This window comes from Bombina bombina, chromosome 6 (genome assembly GCF_027579735.1).
Source record: "Bombina bombina isolate aBomBom1 chromosome 6, aBomBom1.pri, whole genome shotgun sequence".
In the NCBI taxonomy this organism is placed as follows: Eukaryota; Metazoa; Chordata; class Amphibia; order Anura; family Bombinatoridae; genus Bombina; species Bombina bombina.
In genome coordinates, this window is record NC_069504.1 from 42,596,922 (window position 1) to 42,618,557 (window position 21,636).

General features: G+C 39.1%; 1 protein-coding gene across 1 annotated transcript in view; it reads right to left on the minus strand.

Moving 5' to 3' along the window:
- The window catches only part of LOC128664316 (collagen alpha-1(VII) chain-like), a 913,939-nt gene that overhangs the window by 806,597 nt on the left and 85,706 nt on the right, over positions 1-21,636 (minus strand). The window contains exons 3-8 of the mRNA XM_053719156.1: positions 20,414-20,530; positions 13,193-13,376; positions 8,899-9,058; positions 8,405-8,498; positions 7,513-7,686; positions 5,775-5,935 (exon numbers count right to left, since the gene is read on the minus strand). Coding sequence (XP_053575131.1) covers positions 5,775-5,935; positions 7,513-7,686; positions 8,405-8,498; positions 8,899-9,058; positions 13,193-13,376; positions 20,414-20,495 — 855 coding nt within the window. The 5' untranslated portion in view covers positions 20,496-20,530. The remainder of the gene's footprint in view (positions 1-5,774; positions 5,936-7,512; positions 7,687-8,404; positions 8,499-8,898; positions 9,059-13,192; positions 13,377-20,413; positions 20,531-21,636) is intronic.

A 21,636-nucleotide genomic window follows, 5' to 3' on the forward strand; every position in this document is an offset into this window, starting at 1 on the left:
TGATTTAGAAGCCATATCAGCATTCCAAGTCTTAAGCCATAAAGCTCTTCTAGCTAAAATAGCTAGAGACATAAACCTGACATCAACTCTGATAATATCAAAAATGGCATCACAAATAAAATTATTAGCATGCTGAAGAAGAATAATAATATCATGAGAATCATGATTTGTTACTTGTTGCGCTAAAGTTTCCAACCAAAAAGTTGAAGCTGCAGCAACATCAGCCAATGATATAGCAGGTCTAAGAAGATTACCTGAACACAGATAAGCTTTTCTTAGAAAGGATTCAATTTTCCTATCTAAAGGATCTTTAAACGAAGTACCATCTGACGTAGGAATAGTAGTACGTTTAGCAAGGGTAGAAATAGCCCCATCAACTTTAGGGATTTTGTCCCAAAATTCCAACCTGTCAGATGGTACAGGATAAAATTGCTTAAAACGTTTAGAAGGAGTAAATGAATTACCCAATTTATCCCATTCTTTGGAAATTACTGCAGAAATAGCATTAGGAACAGGAAAAACTTCTGGAATAACCACAGGAGATTTAAATACCTTATCTAAACGTTTAGAATTAGTATCAAGAGGACCAGAATCCTCTATTTCTAAAGCAATTAGTACTTCTTTAAGTAAAGAACGAATAAATTCCATTTTAAATAAATATGAAGATTTATCAGCATCAATCTCTGAGACAGAATCCTCTGAACCAGAAGAATCATCAGAATCAGAATGATGATGTTTATTTAAAAATTCATCTGTAGGGAGAGAAGTTTTAAAAGATTTTTTACGTTTACTAGAAGGAGAAATAACAGACATAGCCTTCTTGATGGATTCAGAAACAAAATCTCTTATGTTATCAAGAACATTCTGCACCTTAGATGTTGAAGGAACTGCAACAGACAATGGTACTTTACTAAAGGAAATATTATCTGCATTAACAAGTTTGTCATGACAATTAATACAAACAACAGCCGGAGGAATAGCTACCAAAAGTTTACAGCAGATACACTTAGCTTTGGTAGATCCAGCACTAGACAGCAATTTTCCTGTAGTATCTTCTGACTCAGATGCAACGTGAGACATCTTGCAATATGTAAGAGAAAAAACAACATATAAAGCAAAATTGATCAAATTCCTTAAATGACAGTTTCAGGAATGGGAAAAAATGCCAAAGAACAAGCTTCTAGCAACCAGAAGCAATGAAAAATTAGACTAAAATAATGTGGAGACAAAAGCGACGCCCATATTTTTTAGCGCCAAATCAGACGCCCACATTATTTGGCGCCTAAATGCTTTTGGCGCCAAAAATGACGCCACATCCGGAACGCCGACATTTTTGGTGCAAAATAACGTCAAAAAATGACGCAACTTCCGGCGACACGTATGACGCCGGAAACGGAAAAGAATTTTTGCGCCAAAAAAGTCCGCGCCAAGAATGACGCAATAAAATGAAGCATTTTCAGCCCCCGCGAGCCTAACAGCCCACAGGGAAAAAAGAGTCAAATTTTTGAAGGTAAGAAAAAATGATTAATTCAAATGCATTATCCCAAATATGAAACTGACTGTCTGAAAAATAAGGAAAGTTGAACATTCTGATTCAAGGCAAATAAATGTTTGAATACATATATTTAGAACTTTATAAACAAAGTGCCCAACCATAGCTTAGAGTGTCACGGAAAATAAGATTTACTTACCCCAGGACACTCATCTACATGTTTGTAGAAAGCCAAACCAGTACTGAAACGAGAATCAGCAGAGGTAATGGTATATATAAGAGTATATCGTCGATCTGAAAAGGGAGGTAAGAGATGAATCTCTACGACCGATAACAGAGAACCTATGAAATAGACCCCGTAGAAGGAGATCACTGCATTCAAATAGGCAATACTCTCCTCACATCCCTCTGACATTCACTGCACGCTGAGAGGAAAACCGGGCTCCAACTTGCTGCGGAGCGCATATCAACGTAGAATCTAGCACAAACTTACTTCACCACCTCCATCGGAGGCAAAGTTTGTAAAACTGAATTGTGGGTGTGGTGAGGGGTGTATTTATAGGCATTTTGAGGTTTGGGAAACTTTGCCCCTCCTGGTAGGAATGTATATCCCATACGTCACTAGCTCATGGACTCTTGCTAATTACATGAAAGAAATTATATTTAACTTAGGGGGGTGTTAGGGTTATGGTTAGACTTTAGGGGTTAATACATTTAATAGAGTAGTGGCGAGGTCCTGTCGGCAGATTAGGGGTTAATAATTGAAGTTAGGTGTCGGCGATGTTAGGGAGGGCAGATTAGGGGTTAATACTATTTCTTATAGGGTTATTGAGGCGGGAGTGAGGCGGATTAGGGGTTAATAACTTTATTATAGTAGCGGTGAGGTCCGGTCGGCAGATTAGGGGTTAATAATTGTAGGTAGCTGGCGGCGACGTTGTGGGGGGCAGATTAGGGGTTAATAAATATAATATAGGGGTCGGCGGTGTTAGGGGCAGCAGATTAGGGGTACATAACTATAATGTAGGTTGCGGCGGTGTACGGAGCGGCAGAAACAATGGGGCTGCGTTAGGAGCTGAACGCTGCTTTTTTGCAGGTGTTAGTTTTTTTTTTAGCTCAAACTGTCCCATTGTTTCCTATGGGGGAATCGTGCACAAGCACGTTTTTGAAGCTGGACGCGTCCGTAAGCACCGCTGGTATTGAGAGTTGCAGTGGCGGTAAATTATGCTCTACGCTCCCTTTTTGGAGCCTAACGCACTGAAAACGCAGCCATTCTGTGAACTCTAAATACCAGCGGTATTTAAAAGGTGCGGCCAAAAAAAGCACGCGTAGCTAACGCACCCCTTCTAACGCAAAACTCCAAATCTAGGCCTTTGTTTTTTCCTGCCTGTGCACAGAAACGGAAACGTGAACTCTGTTGGAGATTAAATATAGTGGATTGCCATTTTCTATGCCCATATATTGGTAACGGTGCCTACTTTTTATACCCCTTTTTTAATTCATGTATTAGATATTAGTGAGGATACCTTGTTTTATGCATCTAGCCTATTTGTATTTATACTTTAGTATCAGCTTCTTTTAAGATCACGTAACGTATATATATCTGCATTTTCTATTTAGGAGTTATTACTAGATAGAGTTTTTTTATATTGGATGTGGCCACATCATATAGGAATTATTTATTTAGATATGTTTTAGGGATTTTATGTATTGCATGAATTTATTTGTTTGATCTGTATTTTCTGATCTATATATTAAATTAACTCCTCAATTATTTGACTTTTTATAGTGCCTAGCAGTTTTTATTGTCTTTCTTATATATATTTATTTCCACCCAAGACCATTGGTATTTATCCCATTTTATTTTGTATGTGAACTCAGCCCTGTGCGCAACTTTAAGTAGGTGGTGGCGGGGTCTGGGAGTGGTGGAATAGGGGTTGATAACTTTATGTAGGTGGCGTTGGTGTGGGGCAGCAGTTTAGAGGTTAATAAGTATAATGTTGTGAAAAGCACACTGGTCTAAAAGAGGCTGCTTCCGGGTGGTAAATCGCCATAGAACAAGCCACTGAGCTGTTGTTCGTTCCTGGTAGAGCGCTTCTCTCTTTGTATGCAAATTATTATGACCGTGGGGAAGTCTCCCTATGGGTGATGGGGGAAACCAGACGTGGACTCCTTGCCCAGTGTGCTTAGAGGAATGTGGCTGCACCTCACTGACGAGGCCCATAGGAGGCCGAAACGATCGTCTGGGGTTGTCATGTTCCTTGTTCAGAGGAGAATTGCCTGGTATTTCGGGGCTGGACTGACCTTACTTGGCGGGATCAGACTGATATACTTCAGGAAAGTTTTCTTCTGTGAAAAGCACACTGGTCTAAAAGAGGCTGCTTCCGGGTGGTAAATCGCCATAGAACAAGCCACTGAGCTGTTGTTCGTTCCTGGTAGAGCGCTTCTCTCTTTGTATGCAAATTATTATGACCCTGGGGAAGTCTCCCTATGGGTGATGGGGGAAACCAGACGTGGACTCCTTGCCCAGTGTGCTTAGAGGAATGTGGCTGCACCTCACTGACGAGGCCCATAGGAGGCCGAAACGATTGTCTGGGGTTGTCATGTTCCTTGTTCAGAGGAGAATTGCCTGGTATTTCGGGGCTGGACTGACCTTACTTGGCGGGATCAGACTGATATACTTCAGGAAAGTTTTCTTCTGTGAAAAGCACACTGGTCTAAAAGAGGCTGCTTCCGGGTGGTAAATCGCCATAGAACAAGCCACTGAGCTGTTGTTCGTTCCTGGTAGAGCGCTTCTCTCTTTGTATGCAAATTAATGTTGGTAGCGGCAGTGGCGGAACGGTAGATTAAGGGTTTATAAGTATAATGTAGGTGGCGGGGCGGCAGATTAGGGGTTAATAAGTATAATGTAGGTGGCGGGGCGGCAGATTAGGGGTTAATAAGTATAATGTAGGTGGCGGCAGTGTCGGGCGGCAGATTAGGGGTTAATAAGTATAATGTAGGTGGCGGCGGTGGCGGGGCCGAAGATTAGGGGTTAATAAGTATAATGTAGGTGGCGGCGGTGTCGGGGCGGCAGATTAGGGGTTAATAAGTATAATGTATGTGGCGGCAGTGGCAGGGGCAGCAGATTAGGGGTGTTTAGACTCGAGGGGTTATGTTAGGGTGTTAGGTGTAAACATAACTTTTATTCTCGCATAAGAATCAATGGGATATCGGGCAGCAACGAACATGAGCTTTCACTGCTTTAAGACTCCCTGATTCCTATGGCATCCGCCGCCTCCAGAGCGGCGGATTGAAAACCAGGTACGCTGGGCCGGAATAGTGGCAAGCGTACCTGTTAGGTATTTGTTAACTACTAAAAGTTGTCAGATAGTGCCGAATTTGAATTCGGAACATCTGTTATTACGTAAGCATCGATCTGTGTCGGACTGAGACCGGCGGATCATGTTACATCATAGATTTCAACTTTTGCCGGTCTGTAGGCTTTCATAACTAAGGGGAATCAGGCTCTCCACAATTACGCTGCAGAATTCCAGCGTATTTGCAGTTGACGGCTTGATAAGTAGGCCTCTGTGTGTGCTTGCATGAGTATGCATGAATTTGCCTGTGTGTATGTGTACATACACATACACACAGGCACACTCATGCAAGCACACACAGGCACACTCATGCAAGCACACAAAGGCACACACATACACACGGGCACACTCATGCAAGCACTCACAGGCACACTTATGCAAACACACGTGTGATGTGTACATCAAATCAGTTTGCAATGTCATAAATATATAAAATGTTTACCGTCAAATATGTAATTATGAATAAATAGAACATATCTTGTATGTGAAGAACATTGCAATGTGAAATATTCATATTTTCATGTCAGGTTAGCGCACATGAGAATATGCGACCGGGTTTGCGCGCAAGTTGGGTGTTAGGTTTTTTCCACTTTTTTGATCCATTGACTTCTATGGGGGACTACATGAACGCGCACGGGATAGTCTAAGTTCGGCTTTTTGTGCTCGTCGGGTTAGCGTGAGAGTAAAGACAGTTTACTTTCAACTAATAATACGAGCACTACCCGACAAGCGCAAAAAGTTTACTTCTAGCACAGTTAACACTCGAGCGGGAGCGTTTAATAACATTCCACTTGTAATCTGGCTTGCTCTATATTTCTTATAATACTTGTGTTGAAATATGCGGCAAGAAGTTTATTACTACAACATGTAAGTGAGTTTTTCTGTAACATAACCTACAAGCAGTACCATTAGTTGGATGATTTTACCTGTCTCTGGTCGTTGGAGTTTAAACGCCCTGAAGGTAAAACTGGATTTACTACAACCTGGTACCCTGTGACATCTCCTGTGGCTGGGGTCCAATTGAGACGCATAGAGCTGTAACTTTCCTCACTTACAATCAGATCTTTGGGGCCAATTATTTTCTCACCTGTATGAAGAAGAGAATTTGAATGATTTGCCCAAGAATTAATTAGCATGGCCAGTTAAACCTGACAAAAAGAGAAATATGTTAAAGGGTTTTGTGAAAAATTGTCAATAACATTATTACCCCTTATACAGGGGGTTTCACTCATTTCTTATGATCTGTTACATGTACTTATGCCCAGGCTGTGCAAGATCCCTAATTGTAAAAACTTAATTGTGGACTTAACCATCTCATTCAAAAACTTAACTGTAGGTGTCAAGGGAGTGAAAACAAAAAACAGACTTTAATTTGGTTAAAGGGACAGTATACACCAATTTTCATATAACTGCATGCAATAGACACTGCTATAAAGAATAATATGAACAAAATCATATGAACAAAATAATATGAACAAAATCCAGCATAAAACCATTTAAAAACTTACTTAGGAGCTCCCAGTTTAGCTCTGTTTAAAAGGTTACTGGAACACCCACTGCAAGTGGGAAATAGCAGAAAAAGCAGACACTCCCCCCCTCCCCCTTCCTCTGCATATGAAAAGACACAAACAGGAGCAAGCTGAAGTAGGTATACATCAGTATACTTCTAAAACTTTGTGCTTGGTTAGGAGTCTGAAAATCAGCACAATGTATCTCTATAGGCTATATACATGCATCATCTACAAAACATTTATGCAAAGAAAAATCTAGTGTATAATGTCCCTTTAATTTAGTTTAATCTTTCACCTAACATATGGGGACGATTTATCAAGCTCTGTATGGAGCTTGATGCCCCTATTTCCGCGCAAGCCTTCAGGCTCGCCGGAAACAGAAGTTATGAATCAACGGTCTAAAGACCGCTGCTCCATAACTTGTCCGCCTGCTCTGAGGCCGCAGACAGAAATCAACTCGATCGAATATGATCGGTCTGATTGACACCCCCTGCTAGCGGCCAATTGGCTGCAAATCTGCAGGGGGCGGCATTTATCGATGTGCAGCGGACATGATACGCTACTTCATATCATGTCCGCTTGCACTATGATAAATCTACCCCATGGAGTTGATGCCTAGAGGTCTGTACAGTCAACCAGATCTCTGATTGGGTTAATTGAAATGTGGTCTTGATGTCACAGTCACTTACACTAGTGTTTTTCCCTGTTCCTTAACCTTATACATGACATAATATACTAAGCACAAAAGCTAACACAACAAACCTGAGGGAGCTCAATAAAATGGAATGTGAGCGAGAGAAGGGAAGAAGGGGAAAATAGGAACAAAGGGAAAAATATCAATGGAAATTTAAAATATATTGAAAAAAAAAGATTAAAAAGAAAAATATTGAGATACATTGGTACCACAGCTAATGGAGTGAAGATACCACTGGCTATTAATATATTATTATTTATATTAATGTATCCAACCTACATTGTTCTATACTCTATCAGACAAGCCCAGCAATATTTGATGTGATCAGTGTAAATAATAGCATAAGATGAAATGATACCACTCATGGAATACACTGATTTACATTACACTGTAGACCTCAGGTTTATAGTATCCAAGAACTAAAATACATAAAAATGAATTTAAACCCTGGAGACCTACTTTCCACAATCTGTTTGATTGGCCTTGGGGGCTCAGAAGCTGCAAAGCAAACTCTTCGGGAAATCTTGGGCAGATGATCGTCAAGGAAACGGAAGTCGCTGACTATAATGATATGCTCCTCGCTGGGATGAGAAGCTATTTTTATCAGCTCATTCATGTCTGAGTTTTTTATACCTGTAGAGAAACAATGAAGACATCAACACATCAGCACTCAATAGCAGTGACATCTGTCATGTTGTAATAGAGTCTGAACATATTGGCACAACCGCCCATGGCTCTTACATTATTTTTGTCATGCGCCTACATAAACTAGATGAAACATTATCTCATTGTCCATTAGACTCCACTGTAAACTGAGGATAGAACTTCGTATTTTGGTGGATTATTCTACTCCATGTTTATTTATCACTGGCTCAGATACAGTTTTACCAATTTATATTTTGCTCATAGGTGGTTTTCACTGGAAGAAGAAGTTATTTGATTACAGTCAGTGGGTATTTTGCAAAAGCATGTGAGGCCTCAGCAGAATCATCAGAGAGTATAGCCTGCTCATAAGAGACAACAGTGCTCAGGTGTATTTGTGGTCACCTTTTGTTATTTCATTCTTTTCAGAACAACTAAACTCTAGAGCTGTAAATATCTATGTGACAGGGGAAATGGAATTTACTTAGTTGCATTGAAAATGGGACACTTTAATACATGTAACTGGCTATATTTAATATAGATAAAGGGTGGTGTAGTGTTACCCAAGTATTTTGTTTTGTTTCATTTTGTTTTCTTTTGTTTTAGTTAACTTTGCTGTTTCTAACTAATAATGCTAATTAGTTGATTACATTGATGTTTTTTTTATTATTATTATCATTTTTAGTTAACATGTTTATAGCCAACTTACCTATAGTAAAAACGGTAACTCCTCTGTCCTGAAGTAACTGGGCTTTTTCTTCCACGGCATCACCAGATTTTCCATCAGTCAGTAGCAAAACTATCTGATAAGGAGATACATTTTTATGTATACACACACACACATATATATATATATATATATATATATATATATATATATATACACACACTCACATACACTACATTACCATACAGACCAATATTTTTCTACATCCCAACAATACTTAATCAGTTTATTTCAAATTTTAAGCAACCAATGAGGGTGAGACATTTCAAAGAGTTACACGCAACAGATAAACCTGGTTAAACCTAAAACAGTCCAGTGAACTTAAACTGTAGTATACTACTGCATGGCTATAATATTTCATAATAGTTTGTCCCAAAAAAGAATAATATTTGATTAAATACAGTTGATATTACTATATAATCTGTATAACATGAGTCTCACATTGTAGAAAACACAGATATTATAGAATCACTAACCTTAGCAGCATCTTCCCTGGAAATGGAGGGATTGAATACTCTGTCTGCCAGGAAGCCAAGGGCTTCTCCAGTCTTTGTGTTTCCTCCTTTATAGGGTATGTTTTGAAGAGCAAGTAAAACTTCATGAGTGTTCTCATAATCCGACAACTCAATACTTATCCTGAAAAATGACAGAAAATGGTACGTTTCAAGACAGTATAAAAACTATGGTCACATTTACATTATTTATTTATGTATTTGCCTGGCAAATAACTGCCATAAAACAATATCCCATGCAGTTTCCAAAGCTGTTGGGTTGATTTTAGCTCCTCCCACTGATGTCAATAGAGCAGAAAATTATAATGGACTTTAAAATTCCTTTACTAGTGAACTTGTAACCTGGAATGACAGGTCCTCTCATGAAACGTTTGGACTTAGAGTGTAGGGCGGTGGGTCTGCCATTAAAAACCTGTTAACGAAGACGCAATCTCGTTTAAAGGTCTCTTACAAAGATACAACGTAGCAAGTCACCAGGGTCATGCTTTACAACCTAAAGAATGTTAAAATGCAGTAAAAGAAGATATTATAAGTTTTTGCCTAACAACTTGTAGTCACTATTTTGTTTTCAGTTCACTCCAAAATGGAAACAGTGCTTTAAAAAAACTATCGGCTAGATTTAGAGTTTGGCGTTAGCCATCAAAACCAGCGTTAGAGGCTCCTAACGCTGGTTTTGGGCTACCGCTGGTATTTAGAGTCAGTCAGGAAAGGGTCTAACGCTCACTTTCCAGCAGCGACTTTTCCATACCGCAGATCCCCCTACGCCAATTGCGTAGCCTATCTTTTCAATGGGATCTTTCTAACGCCGGTATTTAGAGTCTTGGCTGAAGTGAGCGTTAGAACTCTAACGACAAGACTCCAGCCGCAGAGAAAAGCCAGGAGTTAAGAGCTTTCTGGGCTAACGCCGGTTCATAAAGCTCTTAACTACTGTGCTCTAAAGTACACTAACACCTATAAACTACCTATGTACCCCTAAACCGAGGCTCCCCCACATCGCCGCCACTCTAATAATTTTTTTTAACCCCTAATCCACACAGCAGCAACCTACATTATCCCTATGTACCCCTAATCTACTGCCCCTAACACCGCCGACCCCTACATAATATTTATTAACCCCTAATCTGCCCCCCCAACGCCGCCGCTACCTTACCTACAATTATTAACCCCTAATCTGCTGACCGGACCTCACCGCTACTCTAATAAATGTATTAACCCCTAAAGCTAAGTCTAACCCTAACACTAACACCCCCCTAAGTTAAATATAATTTTTATCTAATGAAATAAAATAAATCTTATTAAATAAATTATTCCTATTTAAAGCTAAATACTTACCTGTAAAATAAACCCTAATATAGCTACAATATAAATAATAATTATATTGTAGCTATTTTAGGATTAATATTTATTTTACAGGCAACTTTGTATTTATTTTAACCAGGTACAATAGCTATTAAATAGTTAAGAACTATTTAATAGCTACCTAGTTAAAATAATTACAAAATTACCTGTAAAATAAATCCTAACCTAAGTTACAATTAAACCTAACACTACACTATCAATAAATTAATTACATACAAATACCTACAAATAAATACAATTAAATAAACTAACTAAAGTACAAAAAATAAAAAAAGAACTGTTACAAAAAATAAAAAAATTATTTACAAACATTAGAAAAATATTACAACAGTTTTAAGCTAATTACACCTACTCTAAGCACCCTAATAAAATAACAAAGCCCCCCAAAATAAAAAATGTCCTACCCTATTCTAAAATAAAAATTGAAAAGCTCTTTTACCTTACCAGCCCTTAAAAGGGCTTTTTGCGGGGCATGCCCCAAAGAATTCTGCTCTTTTGCCTGTAAAAAAAAACATACAATACCCCCCCCAACATTACAACCCACCACCCACATACCCCTAATCCAACCCAAACCCCCCTAAAATAAACCTAACACTAAGCCCCTGAAGATCTTCCTACCTTATCTTCACCACGCCGGGTATCACCGATCCGTCCAGAAGAGGGTCCAAAGTCTTCCTCCTATCCGTGCGATGTCTAAATGCAAGCGGGGGCTGAAGAGGTCCATCATCCGGCTGAAGTCTTCATCCAAGCGGGGGCTGAAGAGGTCCATCATCCGGCTGAAGTCTTCATCCAAGCGGGGGCTGAAGTGGTCCATCATCCGGCTGAAGTCTTTATCCAAGCGGCATCTTCAATCTTTTTCTTCCGGCTCCATCTTCATCCAGCCGACGCGGAATGACGGTTCCTTTAAGGGACGTCATCCAAGATGGCGTCTCTCAAATTCCGATTGGCTGATAGGATTCTATCAGCCAATCGGAATTAAGGTAAGAAAATTCTGATTGGCTGATGGAATCAGCCAATCAGATTCAAGTTCAATCCGATTGGCTGATTGGGTCAGCCAATCAGATTGAGTTTGCATTCTATTGGCTGATCGGAACAGCCAGTAGAATGCAAGCTCAATCTGATTGGCTGATTGGATCAGCCAATCAGATTGAACTTGAATCTGATTGGCTGTTTGTGGGTGTTTGCGATGGGCGGCTATGGTGGTTGGGCAGTTAAGTTGTTAGTAGTGTAGGAGTAGTTTGCGGTAGGAGTTATGTCGATATAGGGGTTAATAGCTTAGGTAGTTTATTGCGGTTGGCTATTGGCGGTGTTGGGATTAATAGGTTAGGAATTTTACTCCAGTGGGCTTTTGACTATTTAGAGGTTAAGTAGTGTAGGGTTAGTTTGCAGTGGTGGGTTATGTCAGTTTAGGGGTTAATAGGTTAGAGGGAGGGTGTTTGCAGTGGGGGGTTGTGGCGGTTTAGGGATTAATATATTAGGGATTTTATTGCAGTGGGCTATTGGTGGTATAGGGGTTAATAGGCTAGGGAGTTTATTGTTCTGGGCTATTGGCAGTATAGGGATTAATAGGTTAGGAATGTTAGGGGTTAAGTAGTGTAGGGTTAGTTTGCGGTGGTGGGTTATGTTGGTTTAGGGGTATATAGGTATATTTAGGGGTTGATTTATCAAATCCTTTACCCCACTATGGCTGCAGGTTCTCACAAGAGAACCTTCAGTCCTTATTTAACAAGCAGTGGTCATCAGACCGCTGCTTGCAGTGTAGAGATTACCGCAACCTTGGCAAGCGGCTCCTGACCCGGAAACCCCTGAATCTATATGGGGCGTTGGACTTCTGACCTCCTGGAGTGCCGTAGCCTGTAGCGGAGGATCAAACCGTAGATAATAGCAAAAGCAAAAATAGGCAGGCACTCTCCAAACCGCAAAGTGTTTAAAAGCAATAACACTTTATTAGAACATTTAAAAGAATGTATGCAGACAAGGCAGTGAAGGTAACAGACAGCCTAACATGTTTCACGCCACAACAGGCGCTTACTCATAGACTAAAGTCTGTGTCTAAACTCAACACCTTTATTTGAAAGCGAGGCGGCAAAATTAACCCCCTCACATCCAAACAAAAGTGAAAACAGATAGAGTAAAAACATTGCCTATATGTAAGACACTGTGTATTATATGGCTTAGATTTATAATATTAAAGTTATAAATACCAACTAAGGCTTTGTTTACCTAGTTTCTAATTGTTCTCAATGCTTGTCACATCTTAGAAAAAGATAGATGTTTGTTTAGTATGCATTTTGAGAATAATAAGAAAGTGAAAAACATAGTTTATAAGCGATTGTGACATAATAGTATTGCAACTAACTGCAACAATAAATGTTATTTAAACAATGCAGTCATCAGACCGCTGCTTCCCTAACCTTTCGCCACCTCTTATGTGGCAAATTTCCATCTCTCCGGTCTCATCCGACCGGAAAGATTGACAGCTATTGCCCGCGTGTGATTGGCTGTGCGTGGGCAGGGGGCGGGATTGTACGCGAGTGCAAAATAGCACTCATATGCAATGCTTAATTCCGGAAGCACATATGTACGCCCCTGTCTCTGCCGCAGCATGATAAATCGACACCTTATTAGGCTCGGTGCTATATATTTAAAAGGGATAGTTTACTTTACATCGCCAATGTCGGGGACGATGCTGCTTCAAATATTTCTCCAGCATTGACACCCATTGCGATGTATAGTAAAACGCCTCTCTGTGATACTGCCATCAAACAGTAATGTCAGCACACATGTTCAACTCTTGATACACCAAAGCAAGAAAATATAAAATTATTTGTTTACTAGATGCTAGAACGTGTATGATACGTTTTTATCGCTCGTGTTTGGTGAAGAGCTTGCTTCTTACCTTGTGAGATCTCCATAAAGTGCAACTCCAAAACGTATCCCCTCCTTCCCAAGAACATGTGTGTTCTCAAACGAACTTATCATGCTCACAATAAAGTCTTTAATTATCTGAAAGTTTTCTTCTCCAACACTCCAAGACTCATCCACCAAAAATAAAATATCTGCCATTTCTGCTGACCTGCATACTGAAAAAAGGTGCATCATTAATATCAGGGAAGAGGAAATAAAATGTTACTCTATTGTTTAGTTGTCGTTTGTAAAACTGAGACTCTATTAGACTAATTTGTGTTAACTAGTGTTTATATATATATCTGTGAAGGACCAAACACAAAATATAATTTCAGGATCCAAATTGCTTGTGCTCGGAGAGAAAATGTAAATACCAGATCTATCTGCAGGCTTCTCTAACTACATTTTTATTAGCAATGAGTTTGGAAATTATTCACCTGTGTCCATTAAGTATGGCAGTTGTAAGCTGTACTTTACAAAAATACTAGATAACAAGCAGGTGATTGGGTGGAGTTGTGATCAGACTTCAGAATAGACCTCATTGCCTGTAGCCCCTGAAATCACATCTCAGATAAAAACCAGTTTGTTAAGGGTCCACTTTTTTAAATACATTTTACTAGATGACCACTTGGCCAGTACAAATGTGGGACTTCCTGGCAACTCTACACTCAGGGGTCTTTTTATCAAATGTCTGTCCAACATGATCCAATCAGAGGATCATGTCCGACAGACATCGCTGAATGCGGACAGCATTACGCTCTCCGCATTCAGCATTGCACCAGCAGTTCTTGTGAACTGCTGGTGCAACGCCGCCCCCTGCATATTTGCGGCCACTCAGCCGCTAGCAGGGGGGTGTCAATCAACCCGATCGTATTCAATCGATTTGATTTCTGGTGATCGCTGTCCGCCTCCTCAGAGTAGGCGGACAGTTTATGGAGCAGCGGCGAAGGCTCGCCAGAAACACGGGGCTTCAAGCTCCATACTTGATAAATAGGCCCTACAGTATTAATATTTGCAGAGAGGAATAGACAACAAAATGTCTGTCTTTCCTAGATTTGATATCACTAATACACTGCTGATTGCTAAATAAGATTATTATTTTGTTGAATGTTCTATGTTATGGGAACAGTGATATTTTTAATACAGTGCTGAAGTTATACTAAAAAATATTTTAGAGGGTGTAAACTATGTTTTCATATCTGTCCCACAGAATAGGATTTAGTGCCAGAAACTAAATGATGAACAGTAGGAAACTGTAGATATAATCTGACCTCTGACCACATGTAAGCTGGACATTTAATGTGTTTTATATACCCTGAGTGTGCCGAAAACCTGCAACATATACCGCTGAGTAACTGGGCGAGTAATGAAGTCTTTTGCCACTTTAAATCAAAGTGTAACTGATACAACAATGCCACATTATGAGACTGAATGGGTTAATTTCACATGTCAACAGTTTTCACCACTAAACAACAACAATTACATGGAGAGGTTGGCCAGTTACAAGATGGGTCTGCCTATGCTTGATAGCTTAATGTTAATGTAGAGAATAACTGGAGCTAAGACCCTGATTGAGGCTGATACAGATAGAATGAGAGCCAGGAGAGGAGCAATAAGAGAAAAGCACGGGAAACACTCAGGGGATCTTTTTTAATCTCTCCCTCTTCTTGTCTCACAGTTATCATCTCAACCCTCTCTCACCCAATCCCTCCACGATTGACAATGTAGATATAATAAATAGTGTGTGTGTCTGTATGAGCATGTGTGCGTACGTGAATTTGTGTGTACGAATGTGTGTGTGCGTACAGCCATGTGTGGGTGTATGCAAGTAGGTGTATGGGTGTGCCTATGTGCATGTGTGTGTGTGTATATGTGTGTTTGTACTCTCACTTTTTCTGTGTGTGTGTGCACGTACATATGTGTGTATGTGTGTGTGTGTTTGTGTAAATACAGGGAGTGCAGAATTATTAGGCAAATGAGTATTTTGACCACATCATCCTCTTTATGCATGTTGTCTTACTCCAAGCTGTATAGGCTCGAAAGCCTACTACCAATTAAGCATATTAGGTGATGTGCATCTATGTAATGAGAAGGGGTGTGGTCTAATGACATCAACACCCTATATCAGGTGTGCATAATTATTAGGCAACTTCCTTTCCTTTGGCAAAATGGGTCAAAAGAAGGACTTGACAGGCTCAGAAAAGTAAAAAATAGTGAGATATCTTGCAGAGGGATGCAGCACTCTTAAAATTGCAAAGCTTCTGAAGCGTGATCATCAAACAATCAAGCGTTTCATTCAAAATAGTCAACAGGGTTGCAAGAAGCGTGTGGAAAAACCAAGGCGCAAAATAACTGCCCATGAACTGAGAAAAGTCAAGCGTGCAGCTGCCAAGATGCCACTTGCCACCAGTTTGGCCATATTTCAGAGCTGCAACATCACTGGAGTGCCCAAAAGCACAAGGTGTGCAATACTCAGAGACATGGCCAAGGTAAGAAAGGCTGAAAGACGACCACCACTGAACAAGACACACAAGCTGAAACGTCAAGGCCAAGAAATATCTCAAGACTAATTTTTCTAAGGTTTTATGGACTGATTAAATGAGAGTGAGTCTTGATGGGCCAGATGGATGGGCCCGTGGCTGGATTGGTAAAGGGCAGAGAGCTCCAGTCCGACTCAGACGCCAGCAAGGTGGAGGTGGAGTACTGGTTTGGGCTGGTATCATCAAAGATGAGCTTGTGGGGCCTTTTCGGGTTGAGGATGGAGTCAAGCTCAACTCCCAGTCCTACTGCCAGTTTCTGGAAGACACCTTCTTCAAGCAGTGGTACAGGAAGAAGTCTGCATCCTTCAAGAAAAACATGATTTTCATGCAGGACAATGCTCCATCACACGCGTCCAAGTACTCCACAGAGTGGCTGGCAAGAAAGGTTATAAAAGAAGAAAATCTAATGACATGGCCTCCTTGTTCACCTGATCTGAACCCCATTGAGAACCTGTGGTCCATCATCAAATGTGAGATTTACAAGGAGGGAAAACAGTACACCTCTCTGAACAGTGTCTGGGAGGCTGTGGTTGCTGCTGCACGCAATGTTGATGGTGAACAGATCAAAACACTGACAGAATCCATGGATGGCAGGCTTTTGAGTGTCCTTGCAAAGAAAGGTGGCTATATTGGTCACTGATTTGTTTTTGTTTTGTTTTTGAATGTCAGAAATGTATATTTGTGAATGTTGAGATGTTATATTGGTTTCACTGGTAAAAATAAATAATTGAAATGGGTATATATTTGTTTTTTGTTAAGTTGCCTAATAATTATGCACAGTAATAGTCACCTGCACACACAGATATCCCCCTAAAATAGCTATAACTAAAAACAAACTAAAAACTACTTCCAAAACTATTCAGCTTTGATATTAATGAGTTTTTTGGGTTCATTGAGAACATGGTTGTTGTTCAATAATAAAATTAATCCTCAAAAATACAACTTGCCTAATAATTCTGCACTCCCTGTATGTGCATGTGTGTGTACATGCATGTGTGTATGTGCATTTGTGTGTACGCATGTGTGTGTGTGTACACCCATGTGTGTGTGTATATGTGTGTTTGTACTCTTACACTTTTTGTGTGTGTGCACGTAGATATGTGTGTATGTGCTTGTGTGTGTGTGTGTATGTGCATGTTTGTTTGTGTACGTCTATGTGTATGTGTATATCTATGTGAATGTGTGTACATACATGCATGTGTGTGTGCATATGTGCATATGTGTGGATAGGACATCTTTGCTAAAGGGCAAACAGAAAGGAACAGAATTAGAAGATAGGAATATCCTTACCTTCTCTACGAGATACAGCAGGCAGTACACTGAGGTGTGTAGCATAATTCAAAAATACATACCCCAAGTTGCAGGAAGTAGTGAAAGATGGGGTAAGGTGTGTATCAAGGAAAACCGTAACCACTGAAAATACCGTAAAAAGGGACTTTTCAACTAAATCTGTGCCTGAAGGTATAAAATGGCTGAGGACGTAGAGTGGCAATTTTATGTGTGGGGTTTACCATGTAAATCCTGTGAGGACGAAGAGTGGCAATTTTAGGTGTGGGGTTTACCATGTAAATCCTGTGACTATATTAAGAAGGGGGATTAGTTTGTCTCCGCTGTTACTAGTAAGGAATTTGCTGTAACCCAGCACCTAAATGGCAACTCTAGGTATGTGATATATCTTATTACATGTACATTTTGTGGTGGCCAATATACAGGAAGAACGACACGTATGTTAAAGGAAAGAATTAGAGGAGCATCACTGGAGGCGGAGATACCAAGAACTCCAGTGGTTAGACACTTTGCCACACATAGAGGGGATCATGAATATGATAAAGAACATATAGATTAGATTAGCTCTTTATTTGAATTTCAAGCCATTGATCAAGTACCAAAGTTAAATACTGGTGGGGATAGATTGCAGGCTCTGGATAAAAAAGAAGTATACTGGATCTATACTCTCAAGACAGGTCGTCCTTTGGGTATTAATTAAATATCTGATGTGAAATTATTTACAGGGAACTGAGGTTGGAGCTTCTATAACAGTAGGATGAGGTTAAAAGTACTACTATATTTTTTGTATACATATGATATCATTAGCACTTCAAGAACAAAGAGACTTTCAGCTATAAATTTCATTCTTGCTATGGTAGTTGGCCAAGATATACGCAGGTATTTAATGAGTGACAGAAGTAATTATAGTAGAACATAATAATGAAATATGAGAATACAAAGGTTTGATCAAGAGATATGACAGCCAGTACCATAGATAAACTTACTATATGGTGGAATATTTATTTTTTATGTTCCATTCTTTATTTATGGTCTAACCTAATACCTGTACATATACTTTCTTTCTAAACAAGTCTCCTGGTTTATTATGTTTTATTATTATATTAAGCATGGTATTGGTCTATGTGAGGTGTTTTGTAAATAATATAGTCACTGATGTTATATTACATAAATCATAAATCATTAAGGCTGTTTTTCTGCAATGTGCATTGTTTATGAGCATTATGTATTCATTTTGTAAGGAAATGTAGCTGCACTGGAACCTGTAGATATAATAACAATTGATGTTGGTTAACCTAAAGTTGTAAGTAGATTGAGAAGGCACTCATTCTGTTATATACATATATTCTTTTCAAATTTACTGAGCCCTTTTTCCTTTTATGAGAGACATGATCATTTTGAGTGTGTCTGTTCCTTTAAGGTGAGTACAAGGAACAGGTCTATTTAAGGATAATGTGTTACAGCTGACAGTATCCCTGACGAAGTGCCGTGTAGCGGCAGGAAATGCGTTGGATACCAGCTGAGGTGTGTGCAGTGGTGCTGCCCTTTATGTTTTAAACTTCTACAATAAAGCTTTGAGTGTTTTATATTTCAAAGGCGTCTAGAATTGTCACTAACCTCGTATTTCAAGTTGTGCATTAAGTGCATGTGTACGGCATGTGTGTGCTTATTTGATACGTTTTTCTAAAGTATTGTGATCAACCGCCATGTAGAGTGTTAAATTACAATATAATGATCAGAAAAAAGCTTTTTTTTTTCTTGTGAGAATTATCTTCATGCTGGTGAGTATTTGTTCATCAGACCCTGTATGTTTTTGTGTAAATTATATTTTATATTGACACTATATATATTTTTATATATATATATATATATACATGCATACATACATACATGCATACATACATACACATTTCGGCTATGGGTTATTCTACTACTGGAGTTTTCTTATACACAGCTTCAGCACCATGGATAGTTCCGTACCACAGATCACCAACCAGGCTCCATTATTGAAGCAGTGAATGTAGCCTCTGAGCCCAAGGGTTTTTTGTATTGGGTAAACACACAAAAATAATGTAAACCATGTATTTCTTAGTTTTTTTGAAGGGTTTTTATATGGAGTTCCACAGATGTACACAGAAGCAAACTGAACATGGCAAATACAAAAGTTGACAGCTAATTGAATTACCTTTGATGACTTTTGCCTAATGTTCTCCATTTTAGGTTCAGCACCTGGGAAGAGCTTGCTGATTTGTGTCTAAATATAGCCATTAATCAGCAAGCGCTATCCAGGGTGCTGAATCTAAAATGGGCCGGCTTCTAAGCTTTCATTCCTGCTTTTTTTCAAATAAAGATACCAAGAGAACAAAGAAAAATTGTTAATAGGAGTAAATTAGAAAGTTGCTTAAAATTGCTGCTCTATCCAAATCCTAAAAGAAAAAATGTGGGTTTAGTATCCATTTAACTAAGTAAAGCTACTCTATGAGCTCTTTCATGGAATATACACAATTTTGCAACTTCATTTATTTGAAATCTAACAACAAATGAAAGGAGCACACTCGTTATATGTTTTATTTTTAAAGAGATAGTACACTTTTATGATGTTGTAAGATATAACATCCTCCTGTAGTTGACCTGTTCCTATATATATATATATGAAGAATAGTGTACAGTATCGCTATAGTATTTAGGAAAACCATTTCATATAATATTTAGAGGTGTACTGATTTACGTTATTTGTGCACTACAATTTTATGTCAGCACCCTTGGAATTATATATAAACATTCTCCTTGTGATAAATCAGGATAAACATGATTACTGATATGTGGAGATAACTTGCCCCCCTATAGATATCCTGTCAAGCATTAATCTACACATAACTACTATACTGTTCATACTACTTATGTCCAATTACAGCACTGAGATGATGCTCTGACTAAATCAGTTACAGATATAATAGTCAGTGATGCTAGTATTGGGTCAGGCACATAACTATCAGGTTCTACTACTGAAAGCATTTCGTTTTTTATTAAACCCACTTGTATTGTTTTTTTCTAATAAAGTTTATTTAAATTTTTTGTGGCCCACGTATTACATAAACCAGGGATGAAATGAGTGCTTGTATAATATCCTTTTTTTAACATCCTTAAACTGAATAAGAAATTGTCTGAGTTTTATATATAGCACCTACTAGCCACATTACAATACAATAATGGCCTAGAACTATTTAAAGTGGCAGTATCCATAATGGTATAAAATACATACAGTAGTGCCATCAGAACTCACACTTTTTCAAGGTATTGCAGCTAGTAACCAGAATCAGGAGACTAAATGTACTTAAGTTTGTCTCAGACTCTGCCCTATGCGTCTGCACGTTTCTGTATCTTACCTTCCGGCTGCGCCCACGTTTTCCTTTCTGTTAAAACAGCTGCTGCTAAAATGAATATCCCCAGATGTGAGAAGATCTTCATTTTTTCCAATTCTTCCAATAATTAACTTAGACAACCTAGAAAGGAAAACAAGTGATTATGGTTTAGATGATAAGTACAACAGTTTTCATTTGCTTCTTTTTTTTGTAAATATAAAAATGACGTTATTGTAAATGAGTCGATAAGCCTGCCCAGAGGGAAGTCTAATTACTTTTTAAACTACAGATGTAGAAACAACCTATTTTGTAACTCATCTTTTATATAAATATTTAAGCTACAGGTGTAGCAATACTATAATTATAATTGACTACTGTCTTAAATATATCAAAAATATTTTCTATATAATAAACTACAGATATAGGCCTCTAGTTATCAAGCTCCGTAAGGAGAAACAGCAGTTATGAAGCAGCGGTCACAAAGAGCGCTGCTTTGTAACCTGTCCGCCTGCTCTAAGCAGGCGGACACACATCGCCGGAAATCAACCCGATCGAGTACGATCGGGTTGATTGACACCCCCTGCTGACAGCCTATTGGTCTGCAGGGGGAGGCGTTGCACCAGCAGTTCTTGTGAGCTGCTGGTGCAATGCTGAATACGGCGAGCGTATTGCTCTCCGTATTCAGCGAGGTCTGGTGGACCTGATCCGCAGTGTAGGATCAGGTCCGCCAGACCTTAATAACTAGAGGCCTTAACCACACTCTATTTGGGCAAACTACTGTCCTAAAACCCCCCCACTAAGTTTATAAAAAATAAAAGAAAGGCTAACATTACAGAAAATAAAAAATCAAATTACCAAATATTACAAAATTAAACCTAATCCCTATCAAAATAAAAAAGCCCCCCCAAAATAAAAACACCCCCTACTCTAAAAATAAACTACCAGTAGCCCTTAAGGGCTTTTTGCAGGCCATTGGCCCAAGATAATCAGCTCTTTTACAAAAAACAGTAAACCCCCCCCCCCCCCACCCACCCACCAAACCCCCAAAATAAAAGAACCTAACACTAAAAAACCTAAACTATCCATTGCCCTGAAAAGGGCATTTAGCTCTTTTACTGTCCATCCCTAATCTAAATAACACAACCCCCCCCCCAAAAAAAACTTAAATAAACCTAAGTCTAAACCCCCAGGTTGCTACTCACTGTTCCTGAAGTCCTTTTGGCTGATTTTAATTTGAAGAATCAAAT